The sequence below is a fragment of the Canis lupus genome, chromosome 23, assembly GCF_048164855.1.
Source record: "Canis lupus baileyi chromosome 23, mCanLup2.hap1, whole genome shotgun sequence".
Classification (NCBI taxonomy): domain Eukaryota; kingdom Metazoa; phylum Chordata; class Mammalia; order Carnivora; family Canidae; genus Canis; species Canis lupus.
The window spans coordinates 51,083,516-51,110,967 of record NC_132860.1 but is presented as its reverse complement, the minus strand read 5'-3'; the positions used below and the strand labels follow the sequence as shown (position 1 = coordinate 51,110,967).

The window sequence follows — 27,452 nt, the reverse complement described above, 5'->3', positions numbered from 1 at the left end:
GGGAAGAAGTAAGAATTTGACCAGACAAGAGGAATAGCACAAGGTGGCAGTACTGATCCAGGTGTTAAATAGACAAGAGTTTGGCAAGTAGTGGGAAGAACTGAAAACAGTAGAAAGAGTTGATCAAAAACTTGGAACTGGATACAGATTTTTCATATAAAGAGTTGGAATAAAATCTTCTTTAGGAAAACACAATGTCTATTAACCTTCTAATCCTAAACTCACATGTGCTTATTTATTATGGTCTTATTCATAAAGAAAGAATGGATCTCCATGGGCTTATAGGACATAGTCATTTATATAAGTTATAACTGAAAAAACAATTACATTTTTTCAACCTAATTCACTGGGATTTTTATTACAAACTTGTCCACCAATTTGATCTCTTCCTGCCATAAAGTTAGAAAATATTTTTCAGAAATGGCTAATGTTTTTCTAACTCAAATACCACATTATGTCTGTAAGCTATTATTTTAAACTAAAGAAGAAACACAATTTGAAATTTTCCTAAGTGAATAAACATCCCACAGTTTCCTCTGTCTGGGGAAACAGGGATTTAGCTAAGCACCAACTGGTATGTGTGTTATGTTTTCCAACAGATAAATACTCATTCTATCTGAAAACAATTACCTAATGCTTTTCTTCTATAGCAAGTCTTCTTATATAAGTAAATCTTCTTATATAAATAATTTCTTACAAAGTTATGCTCATGTCAGAAAGCATATACTATCAAATTGGTTTTAAGTTGTATATTTTAAACTCTCCTCTTCTCATTCAACAATTCCTGATACGTCAAAATATATTGTTTTCCAATTTTAGAATTAGTGTACACTGTCAATTTTATATCAATTGATAATTATTATCAAAACTACTCAATAGATTATTCTTTACTAAAATGATGCTATAATATATTTGTTGAATTATCCAATAATTTAAAATACATAGTCTGCATATATTGTGGCCTCATTAAAAAGAACTATAGCATTTAATTAATTGATATTTGGATATACAGATTTAGAAGTTTTCAGAAATACACTTTTGACGTATACAGACAACACTAGTCTTTGAAAGATCCAGATGATAGTTCATAAAGTTTGAAGGAGTATTATTTGATGTTTTAATGTCTATAACTGGTCCCCAGTTAAATTGTCTTGTTATTAACTGGATGTCCTACAAGGAGGGTGCTATCATCCTAAGTATACAGGATTTTATTTTTACTTAAACTTATAAAGAAGATGCGGTAAGAATATCTGAAGTAAGTCTTCTTGTAAAACACCAAATTCCCCCAAGATCTGTCTAAATAAATAAATCTATTGGTATTTTCTAACAGAATTTAGGTTCACTCAGTAGCAGACAATGCATGCTGAGCACCTAACTAGAGAAAGGACAATTTTGAGGAAAGTACAGAGAAGTTACCTATAAAGAACCTTCCACCTTTTCCTTTTGTTCTACATCCAGTTTGGAAGCAACTTTTGTTTTTTAAAAAGGACAGCGTGTATGAAATAGCTGCCTTTAGATGGCAGTAAAGTAAAACTTTTTTAGGTTTGAATCTATACTAGCTCATTTTATCCTCAACAAATTCCAAGATGCTAAATTAAGGTAACTTAATAGGACAGCCTGAAAATCTTTCAGAATTGCATTTCCTAGATGTAATTTTCTTTGTTCAATCTGCGTGAGTGGAGCAGTGTGGGAAAGACTACTGTCTCAGCTTAACCACAAGGTAAACCCGACCTTTAAAATAATAACAACCAACTAAAAACTACTGAAGAGACAAATTAAGTTTTTTTTTTCTTCAAATTAAGTTTTAATATTAAATCACTTTGGGGGCAACTGGGGGGCTCAGTCAGTTCAGGTCTTGATCCTGGGGTCCTGTGAAGGAGCCCCACCTCAAGCTCACTGCTCAGCCAGGAACCTGTTTCTTCCTCTCCCCCTCCCCCTGCTCATGTGCATGCGTTTTCTCTCTCAAGTAAATAAATAAAGACCCCAAGATTATGACCTGAGCCAGAGATAGACACTTAACCAACTGAGCCACCCAGGCACCCCAAAAATATTATTTCATTTTTATCATCAGTAATAGCTTATATAGCACTTTATTATTCCCAACAGTTTTAGAATCAAATTACTATTTGTCACTCTAATAACCCAACCAAATATAAACATTGATACTGCATTTATAGATAATCATTTAGCAAAACCACTACAACACAGCAAAGGAAAACCATATTCATAATTCCCCAGCCCATTAATCACTGAGTTTCAAGTCTTAAGGCCCAAAGTTTCCAGTGGTACCGTGAATGACAGAGAAAAGTAAGAAAAGGGGCTAGGGCCTAGCATGGGGGTGAGGGAAGAACTCTGAAGCAATGACGCAGTAATTCCAAAACTGCTCCTCAAACTAAGCAGAAGAACTGGGATATAAAGGCTTTTATAATGATGTGATTCATTCCTTGTTCCCAAAGAAATTAATAACTGAAAATCTTAGGGAATCCACTATCTAGACTACTAGAACTGATAAACAAGTTCAGCAATGTTGCATGATACAAAATCAATACACAAATGTCAACTCAATTTCTATATATTTGGAATGAACAATCTGAAAATGAAATTAATTCCATTTATAATAGTTTCAAATAGTTTCAATAGTTTCAAAAGAAGGAATAATTAATACTAATTAATAATACTAAGGAATAATTTTTAAGTACAAAATTTGTTAACTTTGAAATGTATAAAACACTGTATAAGGAATTAAAGAAAGTTTAAATAAAAGGAAAATACTTCATGTTCATGAATTAGAAGACTTAATACTATTAGGATGGCAATATTTTCTCAAAATGATGTACAGATTCAATGCAATCCCTGTGAGAAGCCCAGCAACTTCTTTATAATAACTGACAATGCTGATGCTAAAATTCATATGGAATTGCAAGGGATCCAGACCACCAAAACAATCTTAAAAAAGTGGAACTAAATATTTAGACTCACAGTTTTCAATTTCAAAACATAATACAAAGCAATGGTAATCAACACAGCATGATACTGGCACAAGTATAGACATTAAACCAATGTCTAAGAACTGAGAATCTAGAAGTAAGCCCACACATCGATGGTCAACTTATTTTCACAAGGGCACCAAGACCATACAATGGGTAAGGAATAGTCTACTCAGCAAATGGTTCTTGGACCACTGGATAACTAAACACAAAAGAATGAAGTCAACGCTACTTCATACCATAGACAAAAATGAACTAAAGATGACTGAATTGTATGATATGAATCACATCCTCATAAGACTGCTTTTAAAAAAAATAAAATACACTTCACATACACAGAGTACTATAATGCATAGAAAGAAGTCCAAATCTCTAAGACCTCCACATTTGGTCACTGGAAGCTTTAAGAAGATTGGAAACACAGGGCAGAGGCAAGGCATCAATGTCACCCAGGACAAGTGTCTAGCCTGTGAGTTAAACCTGTACTCTATGCTACTCCTTACTTGGAGGAAACTTAAGGATACATTAGATGATACCCTAAAATAACTACTGAGTGCTTTAAGTTTAATATTCAGAGGAATATTCAGAGGAATTTTTTGAATGGAAATGAAAGAGTATAAAAATATTATCAAATAAATGGGAAAACTGAAGAAAAGAGGTCCAAAGATGAAAAGCAGCCGGTCAACTGAAGCCTGGGGAGAAAATTTTTAAAGAGGATGATAAAAGAAGGACAGAAGAACAAATGAAAGAATTAACTGACATGTGCATACATTCAATTAATAAAAAAAGGTAAAACTTTTTGAAATCATGGCTATATATTGCATCAGCAGTCAAGAATCTATGGAGTTCCTAAAGGCAAATTTCCAAGATTTCAAGGGAATGGAATTCAGATGAAGTGGCTGGAGGTAGTAAACTGGTGTGGTAAAAAACAGAAACAACAAAGGGCTGTAGCCAACAAGGTAATTAAAGGAGACATACAAATGGCCAACAGACAAATGAAAAGATGCTCAACATCATGCATCCTCAGGGAAATAAAAATCAAAACTACAATTAGCTATCACCTCACACCTGTCAGAATGGCCAACATTAACAACAAATGAAACAACCGGTGTTGGCGAGGATGAAGAGAAAGGGGAACCCTCTTACACTGTTGGTGGGAATGTGAACTGGTACAGCCACTGTGGAAAACAGTATGGAGGTTCCTCAAAAAGTTAAAAATAGAGCTACCCTACGACCCAAAAATTGTATTTCACAAAGTATACAAAAATACTGATTCGAAGGGATACATGCACTCTAATGTTTACAGCAGCATTATGAACAATGGCCAACTTAACAGAAAAAGCCCAAATGTCCATATGTCCATTGACTGATAAGTGCATAAAGAAGAGTCACAAACTGAAATTATATATATACATACATGTGTATATTCATATATATGAGAAATATATATACATTCTATACATACATACATACATATATAGATACAGTCATCAAAAAAATGAACTCTTGCCATTTGCAATGATGTGAATGGAGCTGGCACATGTGGATTTTGCTAAGCAAAAGAAGTTAGAGAAATATGATTTCACTCATATGTGGAATTTAAGAAACAAAACATAGGGTGAAAAAAGAGGCAAACCATTAAGCAGAGTCTTAACTACACAGAACAGAGTTGCTGGGGTGGGGGATGGGTTGGATGGGTGATGGGTATTGGGGGACATCTGTGGTAGTAGGCACTGGGTATTGTGTATGGGTGAGGGATCACTGGGTTCTGCACTGAGACTAGTATTACACTGTATGTTGACTAACTACAATTTAAATAAAGCCTTGAAACTACAGAAAATAAAGAAAAAAAATTAAGCTCAGCAGAAGCTACATTTAGATAAGGTCTTTACATGGCTGATTTCTAAAACAACATATAAGCGGATGAGTCAATCAATCCAAGGCAATGCATTTTTTCTTACTTTTCCAAAATTCTATTCACTATCTTAATTGCTTTTGCAAATTTCAAAATAACATTAGCTAGAACTAAGTCCAAGAACCAATATAGATTTTAAGATGTATGATCTGAGGACAGCTTTATTGTTTCATTTTTATTTTTTTATTTATTATTATTTTTTTTTAATTTTTATTTATTTATGATAGTCACAGAGAGAGAGAGAGAGGCAGAGACATAGGCAGAGGGAGAAGCAGGCTCCATGCACCGGGAGCCCGACGTGGGATTCGATCCCAGATCTCCAGGATCAGCCCTGGGCCAAAGGCAGGCGCCAAACCGCTGCGCCACCCAGGGATCCCTTGTTTCATTTTTATAAAATGACCTTATTTAAGTTTTCAGTAGGTTAGAAATTTACCTGTAGTCCCAAAGTTTTTTTGGGAAAAAAAAAAAAAAGACATTGTCTTGTTTGCTCACTTTAATTTATCTTAAGTTGAATTTTCTTTTTTAAAAATACCTTATTTATTTGACAGAGAGAGAGAGAGAGAGAGAGAGAGCAAGTAAGGGGAGCAGCAGAGGGAGAGGGAGAAGCAGACCCCTGCTGAGCAAGGAGTCTCATACAGGCCTCCATCCCAGGACCCTTGGATTATGACCTGAGCTGAAGGCAACTGCTTTACCGCCTAAGCCACCTGAAAATTATAGTTAAATTTTCTATATTAAAGCTAATGAACCATACTGAAAAAGAACACAAAAAAGTTTAACTTTCAAGACCTGTAGGTCTATATACTATTTGACTTTAACTTAGCAAGTAGCTGTTATTGAGTCTCAAAATTATTCAAACTTTCAACAGCCCCAAAAGTAATTTATAGTATACTTCATGATATAATAAATTAAAAAGCTAAAGCATATTAAGCAGATTAAGTGAAATTTTCATTAGCAAGAGATTTAAAATTAAATTAACAGACTAAAGGCAGAGTGTCAAAAACAAGATGTTCTAGTTTACATCAATGGTTTATTTTCATTTTTCACATTAATTTTAAACATAATGCAAAAAGACTAAAATGAAGTCTAAAAAGAATATTAAAAACATGGTCTTACAACATTTATTTATTTATTTATTTATTTATTTATTTATTTATTTATTTATTTATTTATGAGAAACAGAGAAGGAGAGGCAGAGACACAGGCAGAGGGAGAAGCAGTCTCCATGCAGGAAGGCCTGACGTTGGACTCGATCCTGGGTCTCCAGGATCATGCCTTGGGCTGAAGGCAGCGCTAAACTGCTGAGCCACCCAGGCTGCCCTCTTACAGCATTTAGGTGTATATTTTAATGCATGTTAAAATAAAAAAATGTGTTTTTGAAGCAGTTATATCTGGCTTTGTTTTGATGAAAACAATTCATCAGTATTGCTGCCATATGTAGTGCTAACAGTGTGAGAGCTCAATACTAGCTAATACTAATGTTAATGATCCAGTTACTTGCCTTGAGTTGCCTCACCACAATATTGGGAACTACAATTTTTATTCCCAATTTACAGATAAAAACCTAAGGCACACAGAGTTTGAAAAACAAGCAGATTTGCACAGCTGTAAGACTGGACTAAATTCTATCTTGCTTCCTCACAGGCATTATACTTGTCTGTCACTACAGGAAAAGTTGTGTGTCAACTGCAGCCTGGGCAGGGAGGGGACCACTTTTTAAAAAGGATGAAAAAAAAAGAATGGAAGAAGGAATAAATGGATAGATATGTGCACTGATTCAAGCACCTTTGCCAAAGTAAAAGTCGACCCTGTATTTTCTTCTAATTTTAAGTAATTAAAATAACTTTAAAATTTTCTATAGTCATCCATTTTACTTGGTCAGAGCAAGTGTTAAGGAAGCAATAATCATTATAATCATATCCACTGAGACAGTGAATGCTACAACATGACCTCAGCTCTACATTCTGAATTCCTGGGTCTCCCTCTCTTGAAGTTTGTGATCTCACGCAACTAACAATCTTTCTGTGACTTAACTTCCTCTTCTATAATAACAACTGCCTAACAATAAAGCTGCTGTATGGGCCATGTGAGATAACACAGAGAACACACACGACACATAGTAGTTGCTCGCAAAACATTAGTTTCAGCTAAGTATGCTAAAGAATATAATCAAAACACACCAACTGCAGCTGAATGAACCATAAGGGAGTTAAGTCATAAAAAGATTCTCTGGGTTTCTGAGTCACACACTTTCATGTACCATAATATATTTCAAATACACCAGGGTTCAAGTGTCTTAGGTAAGATGTTCATGTTCAGCATACTTCAGAAGCTTTTTCTCCTAATTTCCCAAAATTCTCATAAGCTCCAAGCAATTCAGAGAAGTAAGAAGGACTTTAGATCAAGAGTCAGGAGATCATGTTTTTCCCTCTCTAATCTTTTCCCCTCATTTTAGACCTGAACTTATATATCTTGTAGGCAAATCTGAAAGGACGAAGTTTAGCACTGTTTAACAGAAATAGAATGTGAATAAACTAATGTGAAATATTAAATTTTCTAGTAGCCACATAAAAAATCTTAAATCAAGTGAAATTTAATATTTTCCTTAATATGATTTATCCAAAATATTATTTCAATAGTTAAGCAATATAAAAGAGGTTTTGAGATATTTTACATACCTTTTAGTATCAAACCTTTACAACCTAGTATGTGTTTTACATTTACAGCCCATCTCAATCTAGACTATCATTTTGAGTGCTCAATAGCCATACCTGGGTGGTTGCTACCATACTGCATAGTGTAGATCTAGAGATCAGTTAACTTAAATCACTTTCTATATAAGATATGATAAACTAAACTATATATGTGATAATTAAAACTATGTATCTAATGGAGAACTGAGTTTAAAAGCTTATTTTGTATCCTTTAAAAAAATTACAAAGATTTATAAAAAGTATATAAATGTCCCCTATTCTTCTATGTATTAGAACTGGCCTTTCCTCGAAATAATGGCACTGTAGGAATATTTATTTCTAATATAGTAATATCCTTTTACCCAAGGTTTTGCTTTCTGTGGCTCAGTCACCTACAGTCCACCACAGTGTGAAAGCAGATAATCTTTCTTCTGACATATCATTAGGTCAACAGTAGTCTAACAATAACAATATATTAACAACACCCACATTCCTCACCTCATTTCATCTCATCATAGAGGTATTTTATCATCTTACTTCACCACGAGAAGGGTGAGTACAATAAGATATTTTGAGAGAGAGACCACATTCACATATCTTTTATTACAGTATATTGTTATAATTGTTCTATTATTAGTTATTATTGTTAATCTTTTACTGTGCCTAATTGATAAATTAACTTTTATCATAGTTACATATGCATGTGCAGGAAAAAAACACAGTATATATAGGGTAGTACCACTCTTGATTTCAGGCATCCACTGGGGGTCTTGGAATATATACCTGTGGATAAGAGGTGGGTACTATGGCACCTCTTGAATATTCTGTAGAGATTTTTTTATGTCAAGTAGTAAGATTTCTTTTTTAAGATTTTATTTATTTATTCATGAGAGACACAAAGAGAGAGAGAGGCAGAGACACAGGCAAAAGGAGAAGCAGGCTCCATGCAGGGAGCCTGATGTGGGACTCAGTCCTGGATCTCCAGGATCACACCCTGGGCCGAATGCAGCGCCAAACTGCTGGGCCACCAGGGCTGCCCCAAGTAGTAAGATCTTGACACTAATTTACACAATGTAAAATTATCTCAAATAGATCAATATTCCTACTTTATGATATTTAGTGCCAACTATCATTCCCTACTTATAGTTTCTATTCTACTCTATGTCTTATAATCTGCAGAAGACAGATCCCAACCTTGGGCATTTTCCTTTGTCTAATGTTTACTTGTTAAATAAATATGGGCTAAAACTAGAGTAGACTACTAGACTTCTGAAAATGAAACAATGATGCAACAGGAATTGAATTTTCGGTAGAACAAAAAAATTAAAGTTTTCTTTTTTTGTTTTTGAAATTAAAAGATAATTTCTGCAAAATTAATTTGTAAATACATAACCTAAAGAGCAGCATGCCCATGTTTTATTGCTCCCATTTCCATTTTTCTCATTACTGCAAGGGAAATTAAATAGAACTCCATGGATGAAGCTGTATGGCTAGAAATGAGAACAAAACTAAACTGATAGCACTATTTCAGTTTGGCCAGACATTCCAATAAGAAAAATATAGCAGCCAAGAAAATATTTTGGAAGAAGTACAAATTTAACATTGATTTTGATTGTGGTGTCACAAAAAAAGGCATGCACTACAGAAGATTTAGCAGACCATTCATTCCCATTTGGGATATAGTAAAGGGAAGGAATAAAACACCTTTCTTTTTTTTTTTTTTTTTTTAAGATTTTATTTATTTACTCATGAGAGACACAGAGATTGAGAGAGAGAGAGAGAGAGGCAGAGACACAGGCTGAGGGAGAAGCAGGCTCCATGCAGGAGCCTAATGTGGGATTGGATCCCGGGTCTCCAGCATCAGGCCCTGGACTGAAGGGGCGCTAAACCACTGAGCCACCCGGGCTGCCCAATAAAATACATTTCAACTGAAGCACAGTTTTCACCTCTCTACATGTATTACAAAAGGATTTACAAATTCTTATCATTCCATCAGTCACCTGTGAGCTAACACTTTTACAGTCTTCTTATATGTATGAATGATGTCATCTGATGGAATGGTCTAGTTCACTGTTCCCAGATAGTATATGGTATAAGAAAGGCTTTAACAGGGTAATAGGCTACCCACATGTCCCTCTCCAGACATGTCTCTCTCCAGGGGAGAAAGAGGAGAGTTTTACAGGTGTCAAAGAGTCATTCCAGCGGCAAGGAAGAAAAACAACAAAGCAGATGAGCATAGTATCTGAAAAGAATGGGAGCAGGTAAGGAACAAGCATGAAGAAATACCATCAGAAATAATGAGCATACACTAAAAGTTTAGTGTCAAGAAGAACTAAAATTCAGAAATCCCAAGAAATAGCTCCAAAGGAGGACGTTTGTCAGCAAAGGAGAGCGGTTTCAAAGAGCCATAGTGGGATTCAGAGGCAGGGCTTCATCAATGAGAAGGAGAACAGGAATTTTAAGTATTGGTCATCTTCCTAGACCGTGGGTTGTTAGGCTGCCTCGTTCTCAATGAGCCACAGATAACTTCAGCAGACCCCCTAACTCATACAAAATTTAATGAGATTCCCCCCACCCCGCCCCAACATCTACTCAATGAAAGATTACTAACTCATTTTCAGGAATTTAAGGACTTAGCTGTTTAGCAAACAGAACTTGTAGTTAAGACTGTTATCCCAGATAAAAGGTAAAAATTAAATCCCTGAGCCTGCATTGTGGTCTTTAGTTCCTTAAATTTGTCTAGTTGAAGCATTAGTCTTATATACTTGTCTAATGCCCAATTTATGGGAGAGAGTCAGGTTGCTTCAGCTAAAGGAAGAAAAGTGAAGCAGAAGTGGTTGGGAGCCAGGCAGAGACTAAACTCTTCCCAGCCTCTGCTCTGCCTGTTTCCCATTATCCTTAGGGAATCAGTGATGGGTTTCCATCAAGAAGTTAATTTTATCAAATGTCTTTTAAAATGTATTTTCTTTTTCCTTCTCCCCATCATCTCCACTTAAATAGGAATAGGTACTTTATTTATTATAAACAAGATTTTTTAAAAAGATGTTTTATTTATTTACTGAGAGGGAGTCTATGAGCAAGAGCTCAAGCAGAGGAGGAGGAGGAAGAGAGAGAGGCAGACTCCCCGCTGAGGAGGAGACACGTGGGGCTCCATCCCAGGGCCCCGGGATCATGACCCGAGCTAAAGGCAGACGCTCAACCGCTGAGCCACCCAGTTGCCCCTATAAACAGATTTTTTTGACAACTGACATAGAAACAAATATATGGATTAAATAATCTTTTAGATTACCTATGTATTTAAATATTATTATCCTTTCATTTAACAGGAATTGAGCATTATATATTAACAGAAGATTATCTTGACTTCTAGAACTTACCTGGATTCATTACAGATGATGCTTTACTCAGGCAATATTGTAACATATTATGCTACTACTTGAGGAAAAAATGCTAAGAAAATGAAGTAAGCTTAAAAAGACCAGCCACCTGTTTTTTCCTGTAATGCAATTTACATCAGAGAATCCATTACTTTTTACACTGACTTAGGAAAATAAATGACTTCATAGGGAAGTCAGGCAGATCCTATCCTTGTGAGAAAGTGGAGTGGAACAAAGGGAGAAATAAAACCTTATGTTTTCTCCTTTCACCTAAAGGTTGAGTAAATGGGTCACTTCAGTGGTGAGCTAGATTTACTCAGGTATGTATAATGTAAATCCTTTTAAATTTTTAATTTTTCCATTAATAAGTTTTTAAGAGCAGTTTTAGGTTTATATAAAAATTGAGTAGAAAATATAAAGAGCTCTCATATATTCCTTCAACCTCCACCCCACAGTTTCCCCCATTATTAACATCTTGCATTAATGTGGTACATTTGTCACAAATGATAACCCAATAGTGATACATTATTATTAACTAACCTCTATATTTTACATTAGGGTTTACCCTTTTCATTGCACATTTTGTAGGTTTTCACGAATGTGTAATGACATGCATCCACTATTATAGTATCATATAGGATAGTTCCACTGCCCTAACTGTGCCCTGTACTCCACCTATTGAGCCTCCTCTACATTTCCTTTCCTTTTTGTCTTTAAAAAAAATCACAATTTTCAACAGAAAAACATTACAAATTTTGTTTTCATAGGATGTGTTAGAACTACTATTTTGTAGGGAAACTGAAGCTTACCGGTTCAACAAATTCAAACTTCTTTTTTTCTTGAACCTCTTGAATTTTAAAGACATATTCTAGTGATGCTTCATAAAAATTTTGATGTTCTCGGTCAACCTGTATATCTGCCTAAAGAGTAAAAAAAAAAAAAATAAAAGGCAAATCATGACACACAGTGTAAATATTCATGGTTCTATGTAGAAAATGATTCAAATTCTGTTCTCCAAAATCTTTATTAAAAATTAAGCTCTACAAAAGAGTTTTAATATAGCAATTATTATTATGTTTTGAACATACTGAGACCAGGAAAACACAGTCCTTGCACACCAGAGCTTATATGATATGGAGTGTGAAGTTGGGGAAAGTAAGCATACAACAGTCACCATAAAAAATATAAAAAAGGCATATAAATATATATGGAAATCGATCATAGAAAAAGAAACTAAATTCAGGAAGATGGTGGTGGTATGAGTTGAATCTTAAGATGAACAACTGGCAGTGAATAGTGAAAAATAAAATAGTCAACTCATGAGGAAGTAAGGAGGCATGAAAGAGACTGAGTTTGGCAACAGAGTAAAAAAGTAGAGGACAGAAGGTTAAAGTAAGGTTGGCATCACAACTTTAAAAAATCTTGGATATTTTATAACAAATTTGGATTTTAACTGAGGGAGAATCATTTGAGAATATTCAGTAGAGTCACATCATTAGATAAACTCTTAGAATACTGGTAGCAGAACCAAAAAAATTTCAATGGTCCTAACCCAGTGAATCATGCTCTAACACTGTTTGCACATTTATTATGCATAACTACAAGAAGGTTCTATTGATTAAGAGAGGGAAATGTTATCGAGATAATTTCCTCCTCCTTTTTTTTTTTTTTTAATGTTGCCTCCCCTCTATGCCCATTATCATCTGATGTCCTTTTTAAAAGGCTTTTCTTTCCCAGTTTTGTACTCTACACTGCCAGCTGAGTTACTAAAAGCAGATGAAAAGAAAGGAATGGGCTCTCTGGAGTACTAAGTATCCAACAACAATAATTTGGGAACAGAAAATGCTTTGGAGACATTTTACAATGGTAATTTCAGATATAAAAGTTTTTTAAAAACGATAAAAGTTAGGTTTGCTGGCTTGGGTATCATAGCATATTAGTTTCATTTGAAATACCTTTAATAATTATTTACAATAACTTTATTTATAGAAATAAAGTAACCCAGTATTATGAGCAACTTATTAGAGATTTTTAAGGTCGAGAATTCTAAGTTTCCATCTAATATACAAAAAGAACATATAAGTCAGGTGGGAAATTTGAGTTTCCTAGTGTGTGTATATATATATATATATCAACAAAATGGCATTCTATATAAATTATTATATTTTCTTCTTATCACAGTATTTACAGAATGAATGGTAAGCAGGTATAGGTGGTGGCATGCTAATCGATGTTCAACAACTGGGTCTCTGGTGGGGATGCCTGATGTCTCTGTCTATGCCAGTTTCTGTGGTGTAAATATTCCCAAAACAGCCAGTTCCAAATCACAAACCTAACATCACTGAATGTGGAAGTTAGAAAGAGATAAGAACATCAGCTCTCCAAAAGAAAGCTCCAGTACAACACTGGATGTAAAGGATGTAAAAATATTTTCAATATCAGAGATAACATTCTATGCCACAAGTTACTTCTGAAGGTTTTCTTTAAGAAATAATGACATTGATTGTATAGACTAGCACATGGGAACAAACTAAAATGTTGAAACACCTTTACAGCATAAGATGGCTGTTTGTGGTCAACAAAGCTGTGAGGAAAAGAGCAAGGTGGTCCTGAGCGCTCTCGCCTGAAAGACCTGCTTATAAGGCTGGTTCCTGCTGGCTTCTGGGAATGTGGAATTCAGGAAGGCACCTTCCACCTAAGAGTAGATCACAGTTATCTAAATTGTGCCAGTAATATGATTTACTTTAAACACCTGCTTTCTTTTTGGGAGTCTGGAATTTAAGGATATGATAAATAGAGACTACTTATGTGACCAGCCCCCTACAGACTATGAACATTCAATCTATAATGAGTTTCTAATAGACAATGTTTTACATATGCTGTCACAACTTTGGGCTGGGAGAGTTAAGCATGTTCTCCCACTGGGAGAGGACTCTTGGAAGCTTGTGCCTGCTTTCCCCCAGACTTCATTCTACATGCTTTTGCTGATTTTTCTTTGTATCTTTTCACTAATATATCAGAGCAGTGAGTCCTCTTAGCAAATCACTAAACCTAGGAGTGGTCTTGGGGGCCCCTGACCTAAGAGTATTAAGTCATTTCCTCAGAAACTTATTGGCCAAGCACAATCCCATGTCATCAAAAGATGGGGAGTGGGGGCACAAAGAAGGATAAAAGAAAATAACTGCTCTTACAGTTTTCCATCAACTGTAGTCAACAAATATCAATAGATATTTTCCATCAACTCCAATCTAGACAACTATATTCAATATACCAAATCTGCTTTGAAAAGTCATCCAGAATGTACAAAGGTTACAGAATACTACAGTTTAATTTCTTTCCAGATCAAGATTTAGAAAGACATTCTTTCACTTAAGGTGGCTCTCTTTAGTATTTATGCTCATAGTGTGCGGTTCACTAGAAGCCACTTGCTCATATATCCACCATGCATTTTATTTTGTAGTGGATAAGTAGGATAACCATGTAATTTATTGTCCCCATTTTTAAAACTGAGAGGGAACGTTAGGAATATTTATGCCAGAAAAAATATGTATAAACTGTTCTTTACAAGACAAAGGGAACTGTAAAGTCATCCTGCTAAAAAAACAAGTTAATTTCTTAAGAAAATCATATAGTTCTTCAGATACTTAAATTCCTCCCCAACCACAATAAGCTACCTACATCAACTTAAGATAAACTTAAGAAAAAGCTTCATGTGATATTTGTCAAATCACCTGCAAAGGAGAAAGAATTTAAGCTGGACTCTGAAAAATGAAGAGATTTAAAGCAGGTGGAGATAAAAGGAGAGGAATTTGAGAGAGGGAATAGAGTCAAGGAAAGTTATGTTTCAGTAGATTGCAAGGTAAGAATAATAAGAACTGAGAATTATCGCATAAGATAGAATGAGCACAAACTTCATCATATAGAGGGGACAGAAACTTGAGAAGACATTGATTTGTCAAAGCAGCATTTCAAGAAGGTTAAAGTAGGGATAGTGTTGGATATATTGATTAAAAGGCAGGGCTGGGTGATTTAATGATAAAACAGCACTTATTTGATAGGTGTTTATAAATCCCAGTAAGAAAAGGAAGTTGAAAGATGTGGGTATGAGAAGGAAGGGGTGAGAAAAAGCTAAAGATAATTTTGATCACAAGAAAAAATGTCAGCATTAACAGAGAATTAAAGCAACGAGAAGTAGGAGCAAATCTGCAAAAATCATGATGTGAAATTTCACACATTCATTAAGAAGTGATAGTCTGAAGTCCTGGGAACCAGCAGCAGGCAGTGCAGCTGGCCAGGTGTGATGAAATCATGACCCAGGAGACATCCATTAAGATGTTACAGAGGGTACAGAAGAAGAGATTTCAGGACACAGAGACTATAATAACAGAGGCATGAAGGTAGAATTGAAGGCATTCCCTTCATTTAGGAAGTGGGGATAAGAGGAACCTGTTGAAAGACTTTAGTGAACATGGAAAACCAAAATCTGACTTTCTACAAGAAACTCTTTTTATCGTTTCTTTTCTGGATTATAGAAGAACTATTCATTATTGTAAGCTTACTTATTATTATCATAACATAAATCTAAAAATATGAATTATACTCCAAATGTTAATATCTTGATATGCAACACACAAACTTAAACCTGAAAAATACTGTATATTCTGCTTTAAACTCTAATTTTTTCCCCAATTTAATCTAATGAATATTTTTCAATGTCTTTACATAATTTGCAAATAAACTTTTTACAATCATGTTACATTCCATTTTCATGAAGCTACATTGGTATATTTACTCCAATCATTCATTTGTGCCACTACTGATGTTTCTGAATTTTTACACTGTGAATAACTCTCACATCAACATATTTATACAATTTGGTTTTTTGCTCATGACTGATCATTACTCTTAAGTAAATTCTGACCAATATAAATCATTTCAATTATCTTGCTCATTTAAACTTTGTTGAAAAAGTAGCCAAATTTACTTCAGGACTGACTGAAAGAGTTTATGTTCTCACCAGAAAAGCAAAAGTATACTTAGTTTCTCATACTTTCACTAACTATGTATGCTATCTTCTCATAAGTCACAATACTATCCTGCTGCAATTACTAAATTGCATCATTTTCTTGGGACATATGACATTGAAACTTAAAACGCTTATACAAAAAAAGACACTTAAAATGCTTATAATGGTTTATATTTCTTCTTTGATGAAATGCCCTTTTATATTCTTTTAAAAACTTCTTAAATTAAAACAAAACAAAACAAAACTTAGGGCAGCCCGGAGGGCTCAGCGGTTTAGCACCACCTTCAGTACAGGGCTTGATCCTGAAGACCCAGAATCAAGTAACATGTCAAGCTCCCTGCATAGAGCCTGCTTCTCCCACTGCCTGTGTCTCTGCCTCTCTCTCTCTCTCTCTCTTTCCCTCTCATGAATAAATAAATAAATAAAATCTATAAAAAACAAAAAAACTTTTTAAATTTTAATTTCAATTAACATACAGGTATACAATACAGTGATTCAACAATTCCATACATCACCCAGGGCTCATCAAACAAGTGCACTCCTCGATTCCTATAACCTACTATCACTCACCCTCCCGTGCTTTCTTCTCCTGTGGTAGCAGTCACTTTCTTCTCTGTACTTAAGAGTTTGATTCGTGTGTGTGTGTGTTTTTCACCTTTGCTTTTTCTTTATTTCTTTATTTCTTTATTTTATTTAATTAATTTATTTTTTGTATATATTTTTTATTAGAGTTTGATTTGCCAGCATATAGCATAATACCCAGTGCTCATCCCGTCAAGTGCCCCCCCCTCGGTGCCCCAAACCCCCCACAACCCCTTCAACTACCCCTTGTTCCTTTCGCAGAGTTAGGTGTGTTTCATGCTCTGTCACCCTCACTGTGATTTCCCACTCATTTTCTCTCCTTTCCCATTTAATCTTGTTCACCACACTATTTTTTATATTCCCCAAATGAATGAGACCATATAATGTTCATCCTTCTCCGATTGACTTATTTCACTCCCTTATTTCACTATAATACCCTCCAGTTCCATCCACGTCGAAGCAAATGGTGGGTATTTGTCGTTTCTAATGGCTGAGGAATATTCCATTGTATACATAGACCACATCTTCTTTATCCATTCATCTTTCGATGGACACCGAGGCTCCTTCCACAGTTTGGCTATTGCGGACATTGCTGCTAGAAACATCGGGGTGCAGGTGTCCCGGCGTTTCTCTGCATCTGTATCTTTGGGGTAAATCCCCAACAGTGCAATTGCTGGGTCGTAGGGCAGGTCTATTTTTAACTCTTTGAGGAACCTCCACACGGTTTTCCAGAGTGGCTGCACCGGTGCACGTACCCACCAACAGTGCAGGAGGGTTCCCCTTATCCACATCCTTTCCAACATTTGTGGTTTCCTGCCTTGTTAATTTTCCCTTCTCACTGGTGTGAGGTGGGATCTCATTGTGGTTTTGATTTGTATTTCCCTGATGGCCATTGATGCGGAGCATTTTCTCATGTGCTTGTTGGCCATGTCTATGTCTTCCTCTATGAGATTTCTCTTCATGTCTTTTGCCCATTTCATGATTGGATTGTTTCTTTACTGTTAAGTTTAATAAGTTCTTTATAGATCTTGGATACTGGCCCTTTATCTGATACGTCATTTGCAAATATCTTCTCCCATTCTGTAGGTTGTCTTGGAGTTTTGTTGACTGTATCCTTTGCTGTGCAAAAGCTTTTTATCTTGATGAAGTACCAATAATTCATTTTTGCTTTTGTTTCTCTTGCCTTCATAGATGTATCTTGCAAGAAGTTGCTGTGGCCGAGTTCAAAAAGGGTGTTGCCTGTGTTCTCCTTTAGGTTTTTGATGGATTCTTCTCTCACATTTAGATCTTTCATCCATTTTGAGTTTATCTTTATGTATGGTGTAAAAGATTGGTCTAGTTTCATGCCTTTGCACGTGGCTGTCCAATTTTTTCCAGCACCATTTATTGAAGAGACTGTCCTTTATCCAGTGGATAGTCTTTCCTGCTTTGTTAGTTGACCATAGAGTTGAGGGTCCACTTCTGGGTTCTCTATTCTGTTCCATTGATCTATGTGTCTGTTTTTGTGCTGGTACCACACTGTCTTGATTATCACAGCTTTGTAGTACAACCTGAAATCCGGCATTGTGATGCCCCTGGCTCTAGTTTTCTCTTTCAATATTCCCCTGGCTATTCGGGGTCTTTTCTGACTCTACACAAATCTTAAGATTACTTAGTCCAACTCTCTGAAGAAAGTCCATGGTATTTTGATAGGGATTGCATTAAACATGTACATTGCCCTGGGTAACATTGACATTTCCACCATATTAATTCTGCCAATACATGAGCATGGAATGTTTTTCCATCTCTTTGTGTCTTCCTCAATTTCTTTCAGAAGTGTTCTGTAGTTTTTAGGGTATAGATCCTTTACCTCTTTGGTGAGGTTGATTCCTAGGGATCTCATAATACATAATACTGGGAGACTTTTGGGTGCAATTATAAATGGAATTCACTCCTTAATTTCACTTTCTTCACTCTCATTGTTAGTGTATAGAAATGCCACTGATTTCTGGGCATTGATTTTGTATCCTGCCACGCTACCAAATTGCTGTATGAGTTCTAGCAATCTTGGGGCAGAGTTTTTTGGGTTTTCTACGTACAGTATCATGTCATCTGCAAAGATGGAGACTTTGACCTCTTCTTTGCCAATTTGAATGCCTTTTATTTCTCTTTGTTGCCTGGTTGCTGAGGCTAGGACTTCCAGTACTATGTTGAATAGCAGTGGTGAGAGTGGACATGCCTGTCTTGTTCCTGATCTTAGGGGAAAGGCTCCCAGTGCTTCCCCAGTGAGAATGATATTTGCTGTGGGCTTTTCGTAGATGGCTTTTTAAGATGCTGAGGAATGTTCCCTCTATCCCTACACTCTCAAGAGTTTTGATCAGGAATGGAGTCTGTATTTTGTCAAATGCTTTCTCTGCATCTATTGAGAGGGTGATATGGTTCTTGTTTTTTCTTTTGGTGATATGATCTATCATGCTGATTGCTTTACGAGTGAAGCAATCAACAAACCAGCCTTGCATCCCGGGATAAATCCCATTTGGTCATGGTGAATAATTTTCTTAATGTACTGTGGATCCGACTGGCTAGTATCTTGTTGAGAATTTCTGCATCTGTGTTCATCAGAGATAATGGTCTATAATTCTCCTTTTTGGTGGGGCTTTGTCTGGTTTTGGAATTAAGGTGATGCTGGCCTCATAGAATGAGTTTTGGAAGTATTCCATCCCTTTCTATCTTTTGGAACAGCTTTAGTAGAATACGTATTGTTTCTTCTTTACATGTTTGATAAAATTTCCCTGGAAGCCAACTGGACTTTTGTGTCTTGGGAGGTTTTTGATGACTGCTTCAATTTCCTCCCTGGTTATTGGCCTGTTCAGGTTTTCTATTTCTTCCTGTTCCAGTTTTGGTAGTTTGTGGTTTTCCAAAAATGCATCCATTTCTTCTAGATTGCCTAATTTATTGGCATATAGCTGCTCATAATATGTTTTTAAAATTGTTTGTATTTCCTGGGTATTGATTGTGATCTCTCCTTTTTCATTTGTGATTTTATTAATTAGAGTCTTTTCTCTTTTGCTTTTAATAAGGCTGCCTAATGGTTTATCTATCTTAATTCTTTCAAAGAACCAACTCCTGGTTTTGTTAATCTGTTCTACAGTTCTTTGGGTCTCTATTTCATGGAGTTCTGCTTGAATCTTTATTAACTCTCTACTTCTGCTTGGTGTAGGTTTTATTTGCTGTTCTTTCTCCAGTTCCTTTAGGTGGAAGGGTTAGCTTGTGTATTTGAGTTTATTCCAATATTTTGAGGGATGTTTGTATTGCGATATATTTCCCTTTCAGGACTGCTTTTGCTGTATCCCAAAGATTTTGAAAAGTTATATCTTCATTTTCATTAGTTTCCATGAATCTTTTTAATTCTTCTCTAATTTCCTGGTTGACCCTTTCATCTTTTAGAGGATGGTCTTTAGTCCCCACGTGTTTGAATTTCTTCCAAATTTCTTCTCGTGATTGAGTTCAATTTTCAAAGCATTGTGGTCTGAAAATATGCAGGGGACAATCCCAATCTTTTAATATCGGTTAAGACCTGATTTTTGACCCAGTATGTGGTCTATTCTGGGGAAAGTTCCTTGTGTACTTGAGGAGAATGTGTATTCAGTTGCGTTTGGATGCAAAGTTCTGTAAATATTTGTGAAATCCACTGTTCCAGTGTATCATTTAAAGCTCTTGTTTCTTTGGAGATGTTGTGCTTAGAAAAATCAGTCATTTGCAGAAAGTGCCATGTTGAAGTCTCCCAGTATAAGTGTATTATTATCTAAGTGTGTCTTTACTTTGGTTATTAATTGTTTGATATACTTGGCAGCTCCCACATTAGGGGCCTAAATATTCATGATTGTTAGGTCCTCTTGTTGGATAGATCCTTTAAGTATGATATAGTGTCCCTCTTAATCTCTTACAAGAGTCCTTGGGACAAACTTTAATTTATCTGATACGAGGATTGCTACTCCTGCTTTCTTTTGAGGACCATATGAATGGTAAATGGTTCTCCAACCTTTCATTCTCAGGCTGGAGGTGTCCTTAGGTCTAAAATGAGTCTCTTGTAGACAGCAAGTAGATGGGTTTGCTATTTTATCCAGTCTGAAACCCTGCGTCTTTTGATGAGATCATTAAGCCCATTCACGTTCAGAGTTACTATTGAAAGTTATGAATTTAGTGTCATCAAGATACCTATTCAGTCCCTGTTTTTGTGGATTATTTCTTTGGGCTTCCTCTTTCTTCCCCTTTAATATTTCTTGCAGAGCTGGTTTAGTGGTCACATATTCTTTCAGTTCCTGCCTGTCTTGGAAGCTCTTTATCTCTCCTTCTATTCTGAATGAGAGCCTTGCTGGATAAAGTATTCTTGGTTGCATGTTCTTCTCATTTAGGACCTGAATATATCCTGCCAGCCCTTTCTGGCCTGCCAGGTCTCTGTGGAGAGAGAGGTCTGCTGTTACCCTAATATTCCTCCCCATTTAAGTTAAGGATCTCTTGTTTCTTGCTGCTTTAAGGATTTTGTCTTTATCTTTGGAATTTGTTAAGTATCACTATTAGATGTCAAGGTTTTGAACGTTTTTTATTGATTTTAGGGGGGATATCTCTACCTCCTGGATCTGAATGCTTGTTTCCCTCCGCAAGTTAGGGAAGATTAGATTCTTTCTTTTGTGGTGAGTTCTTCTTTCTAGTCATTTTGCTCAGTGCAGAGGGTAAAAACGAGTTGTATTGGAAAAAGGAAGAAAAAAAAAAAAGAAAAGAAACCAAACGAAAGCAAACCAAAACAAAAGCATGAAGGAGTATTCTCTGGTTCTATATACTGTAAATCCCTCAACCTCCCCTGGAGCTTTCCAGCAATGCTCCGCCAAGAACTTGTTCTTCCCCTTACCTTCCAGCTGGTCTTCTGGGGGGATGGACCTGCTGTGCTGATTCTCCTGTGTGTGCCCTTGGGGGAGATGCCCCGCCCCCCAACAGGTGCACGGCTCAGTGGGAGCTGTTTATCCTGTGAGGCCTTTGTTCCCTGGGGGGCCGCTTTGTCCCAGGCACTGGGGGACACCAGGAGGAACAACACTGGCAGCGGCCAGCTCTCCAGCCCTAGAGTCAGCTCCCGCAGTAACTACCGCAGCTCCCAGTCCACACTGGCCTGGATGCTCCTGGGGGTGGTGCTGGCCTGTACAGGTTGGGGGCGCCCGGCGCTGGCAGGAGAGTCCTCGCTGTCCTGTGCCCTCCCCACCTCTGCCAATCCCGGGGTGAGTGCAGGATCCTGGGCTGTGTCCGCTCGGCGCCCTGGGATCCCTTGTGCTGCTGGCATTGCTGCTGGGCCACGGCTCTTAAAGGCAGCAGGGCGCAGCCCCCTCCGGCAGGAGCCCCGCCTGAGCTTCTCCCGAGGCCCCTCCGGGGGCGCTGCAGCCCTTCCCCGAGCTTGTCGGTGTGTGCAGGCTCTTCCCCGGGCGCACCTCCCGCACCTCCCTGTTGGTGCCCCTGGGGGCCTGGAGGCCCCACCGCCCCTCCTGCGGTTCTGCCCGGTTTCCCTGCTAAGTGCTCTTCTGTCCAGGAAGAATCCGGTGCCGAGTTTTAGGCTCCCTGCTTCTCCGGGCCCGGGCTCTCCTGTCGCGGAGGCTCTGGCCCCAGGGCCTTAGCCCGGCTCCTCGCGGGGCCCCTCCCCCACTGGATTCCTTTTTATTTTTTTTCCCTCCTTCCTACCTTGCTAGAAGCGCAAACTCTCTTCTTTGTAGCGTTCCAGCTGTTCTCTCTTTAAATCTCAGGTCAAATTCGTAGGTTTTCAGGATGATCTGAAACTTCTCTAGGGAAGTTGGTGGGGACGGGTGACTGGGGGGAACCTTATTCTCCCCCATCTTGCTGCTAGCGCCCACTTTTTTTTTTTTTTAAAGGTTTTCATGTATTTCCAGTTCACACAGTGTGATAGTTTCAGGTGCAACATAGCAGTAACACTTCCATACAGGTTTTGTGCCTTAAAATATGTGTGAAATTATATGGTCTGTGTTTTCCTCTGACTGAGTTATTTCGCTTATTATACTCCCTACTTTCATCCACACTAGTACACATGGCAATATTTCATTATTTTTGACTGAGTAATAATCCATTATAGATAATAGTATTACTGTATAACAGTATAACATATATATATATAATACTATTCCGTTATATATGTTTATGTACAGATATGTGTAGGTATATATACACATCCCACTTCTTTATCATTCATCTACGGATGGACACCAGGCAGCTTTCATATTTTGGCCATTGTAAATAGTTCTGCGATATACAGAAGGATGTATGTATCCCTTTAAATTCGTGTTTTTGTATCCTTTGGTTATATACCCAGTAGCCTGATTACTGGATTATATGGTAGTTCTATTTTTGACTTTCTGAGGAACCTCCATAATGTTTCCACAATGGCTACACCAGTTTGCATTCTTACCAACAATACGAGAGAGTTCGTTTTTCTCCACATCCTCACCAACACTTTTTCGTATTTTTTATTTTAGCCACTCTGACAGGGTTGAGTTGCACTTTTGATTTGCATTTCCCCGATGATAAGTAATGATGTGCATCTTTTCATGTGTCTGTTGGCCATCTGTATGTTTCTTTGGAAAAATGTTTGTTCATGTTTCCTGTTCATTTTTTAACTGGATTACTTGGCTTTTGGGTGCTGAGTTTTACAAGTTCTCTATATATTTTGGATACTAACCCTTTATCAGATACGGTGTTTGCAAACATCTCCCATTTTGTAGGTTGCCTTTTAGTTTTTGTTGGTTGTTTACTTTGCTGTGAAGAAACTTTTTATATTTGATGTAATCCAAGTAGTGTTCTTGCCTCAGGAAATACCCAGAAAAATGTTGTTATGGCCAAAGTTGGAGAAATTACTACTTGTGCTTTCTTCTAGGATTTTTACAGTTTCAGGTCTCATATTTAGGTCTTTAATCCATTTTGAATGTATTTTTGTGTATGGTGTAAGAAAGTGGTCCTGTTTCATTCTTGGCATGTTGCTGTCCCGTTTTCCCAACACTATTTGTTCAGCCACCACCTTTTTTCTATTGGGCATTCTCTCCTCCATTGTCAAAGATTAACTGGCTATATAATTATGGGTTTATTTCTGGGTCCTCTAATCCTGTTCCATTGATCTGTTTCTGTGCCAGTACCATACTGTCTTGAGGACTACAGCTCTTTAGTACAACTTAAGGCCTGGAATTGTGATACTTCCAAGGTTTTGCTTTCTTTTTCAAGATTACTTTGTCTATTCGGGGTCTTTCATGGTTCCATACAAATTTTACAATTATTTGTACTATTATTTCCTGTGAAAAATGCTGTATCTTGATGGGGATTTCATTGAATTTGTAGATTGCTTTGAGTAGTATACACATGTTAACAATATTTGTTCTTCCAATCCATGAACATAGACTGTCTTTGCATCTCTGCCATCTTCAATTTCTTTTAGCAGTGTTTTTAGTTTTTAGAGTACAGGTTTCATCTCTGGTTAGGTTAATTCCAGGTATCTTATTTTGGGTGCAATTGTAAATGAGATTTTTAAAAAGATTTTATTTATTTATTTGAGAGAGAGAGAGCATAAGCAGGGAGGAGGGGTAAAGGGAGAAGCACACTCCTTGCCAAGCAGGGAGCCTGACGCAGGACTCAATCCCAGTACCCTGAGATCATGACCCGAGCTGAAGGCAGATGCTTAACCACCTGAGCCCAGGTGTTCCAAGATTTTTTTCTTAATTTCTCTTTTTGCCTCTTAATTATTGTATAAAAATGCAATAGATTTCTGTGCATTATTTTTTGTATCATGCGACTTTATTGAATTTGTTTATCAGTTCTAATAGTTTTTAATGGAGTCATGAGGTATGTATTCCCTCTAAACCTATTTTGCTGAAGGTTTTTATCACAAATGGGTGTTGTACTATATCAAATGATTTTTCTGCTTCCATTAAAATGAATACGGTTCTTACTGATATAATATATGATGTTGATTGATTTGTGAATACTGAACCAGCCTTGCATACCAGGAATAAATCCCACTCAGTTGTGGTAATGATTTTTTAATGTATTGTTGACTTCTGTTTGCTAGTATTTTGTTGAGGATTTTTGTATCTATGTTTATCAGAGATATTGGCCTGTAGTACTCATTTTCTGTGTGTGGTGTTGTTATCTGGTTTTGGTATCAGGGTAATGCTGTCCTCCTAGAATAAATTTGGACGTTTTCCTTCCTTTTCTATTTTTTTTTTGGAATACTTTGAGAAAAATAGATATTAACTATTCTTTAATGTTTGGTAGAACTTTCCTGTGAAGCTATCTGATACTGGATTTTAGCTTTGGGAATTTTTTGATTACTGATTCAATTTGTTTTCTGGTTATTATTCTTTGCAAATTTCCCATTTCTTCGTGGTTCAGTTTTGGTAAGTTATATGTTGCTAGGAATTTATACATTTCTTCCAGGTTGTCCAATTTGTTAGCATATAGTTTTTCATAATATTCTCTTATTATTGTATTTCTGTAGTGTCAGTTGTTATCTCCCCTCTCTCATTTGTGATTCTGTTTAGTACTTTCTCTTTCTTCTTGAGAAGTCTGACTAAAGGTTTATCAATTTTATTGATTTTTTTTAAAGAACTAGCTCCTGGTTTCAAGTATTTGTTCTATTGCTTTTTTAAAGTTTCTATATCATTTATTTCTGCTCTAATCTTTAATATTCCCTTCTTTCTGCTGGTTTTGGGTTCTGTCTCATGTTCTTTTTCTAGTTGTAATGTTAGGTTGTTTGAGATTTCTTGCTTCTTCAGGTAGATCTGTATTGCTGTAAACTTTCCTCTTAGAACTGCTTTTGCTGCATCCAAGATGTTTTGAACTATTGCGTTTTCATCTTGTTTACGTGTGCTTTTTAGTTTATTCTTTGATTTCTTGCTGGATTCATTCATTGTTTGGTAGCATGTTACTTACCCCCCATGCATGGGTGGTCTTTCCAAATATTTTCTTGTGGTGACTTCTAGCTTCATAGTGTTGTGATCAGAAAACATTCATGGTATGAATTAGATCTTTTTTAATTTGTTGAGGTTTGTTTTGTGGGCTAATATGTGATCTATCCTGGAGAACATTCCATGTGCACTTGAAAAGACAGTGTATTCTGCTATTTCAGGATGGAATGTTCTGAATGTATCTGTGAAATCCATCTGGGTCAGTGTGTCATTCAAAGCCATTGTTTCCTTCCTAAATTTCTGTTTAGATGACTTGTGAATTTAGGTAAGTATTGTTGTAGCATTCTATCACCATCAATTTGTTCCTTTATGTTTGTTATTAATCATTTTGTGTATTGGGGTGCTCACATGTTGGGTGCATGAGAATTTACAATTGTTATATCTTCTTGATGGACTGTCCCTTTTATTATTATTATATAGTGTCTTTCTTTGTCTCTTGTCACACTATTTGTTTTTTAAAGTTTTCTTTGTCTGATATAAGTATTGCTACTCCACTCCTGCTACTCACTTTCAATCTGCAGGAGTCTTTCGGTCTAAAATGAGTCTCTTGTAGACAGTATAAGTGATGGGTCTCACTTTTTCATCCATTCTGTCATATTGCCTTTTGATAGTGTGCATTTAATATATTTACATTCAAAGTAATTATTTGTAAATATGTACTTATCGTCATTCTATTACCTGTTTTGTGGTTGTTTCTCAAGATTTATCTGATCCTCTGTCTTTCTTTCATGGTTTGCTGGTTTTCTTTAGTGATATATTTGGATTTCTTTCTCTTTATTCCTTGCATATGTATTAATGGTTTTTGATGTGTGGTTTTTTAAAAGATTTTATTTATTCATAAGAGACACACAGAGAGAGGCAGTGACACAGGCAGAGGTAGCGGCAGGCTCTCTGTGGGGAGGGAGCCCGATGCAGGACTTGATCTCATGACCTGAGCCAAAGGCAGAAGCTCAACTACTGAGCCATCCAGGTGCTCCATTGATTTGTGTTTACCATTAGCCTTGTATATAACATCTGCATATAGGAATCTGTATCAAGATGAATCCATTCTTACTCCCCTCCTCCCCATGTTTTAGGTACATGGTATCTTGTTTCACAGCATTTATTTTGTGGGTCCTTGACTGAGACTTTATAAAAAATATTCATTTTTACTGCTTTATTTTTTGTTCCCTTCCTTCATACTCCCACTTATTTATGGTCTTTCCTTTCCAACAAAGAGCTCCCTTCAGTATTTCTTGCAGGGCTGGTTTACTGATAATAAACTCTTCTAGCTTTTATTTGTCTGAGAAACTCTTTATTCTCCTTCTAATTGAATTGAATGATAGCCTAGCTAGCTAGAGTATTCTTGGCTGCACATTTTTCCCATGCAGCACTGTGAATGTATCATGCCACTCCCTTTGGCTTGGAAAGTTTCTGTTGAAAAATCCATTTATTTTTATCACTGTATTTGCCATTTTTATCACAATATGTCCCGGTGTGGATCTGCTTCTGTTGATTTTGTTGGTAGTTCTCTGTGCTTCTTGGGTCTGGGTATCTGTTTCCTTACCAGATTAGGGGAGTGTTTAGCTATTATTATGTTGAATTAGTTTTCTGCCCCCTTTTCTCTGTCTTCTACTGCGACTTCCATAGTAATGTTAATATGTTTAATGGAGTCACTGAGTTCCCTCAGTCTATTCTCATTTTGCATAATTCTTTTTTTTGTTGCTGTTGTTCAGCTTGATTACTTTCCATTACTTTGACCTCTAGGTCATTAATTTGTTCCTCTGCTTCTTCCATCATGCTATTCATTCCACCAAACATGCTTTTTACTTCATTTATTGAGTCCTTTATCTCCGCTATGTTATCCCTTATCTCTGTGTTAAGGGTCTCACTCATATCCTCCAGTCCT

General features: G+C 36.6%; 1 protein-coding gene across 9 annotated transcripts in view; it reads right to left on the bottom strand.

Moving 5' to 3' along the window:
* The window catches only part of ARHGAP42 (Rho GTPase activating protein 42), a 287,751-nt gene that overhangs the window by 73,220 nt on the left and 187,079 nt on the right, over window positions 1-27,452 (bottom strand). For all 9 annotated transcript variants that reach the window (XM_072795140.1, XM_072795141.1, XM_072795142.1 and 6 more), the window contains one exon: window positions 11,779-11,889. In XM_072795140.1, coding sequence (XP_072651241.1) covers window positions 11,779-11,889 — 111 coding nt within the window. The remainder of the gene's footprint in view (window positions 1-11,778; window positions 11,890-27,452) is intronic.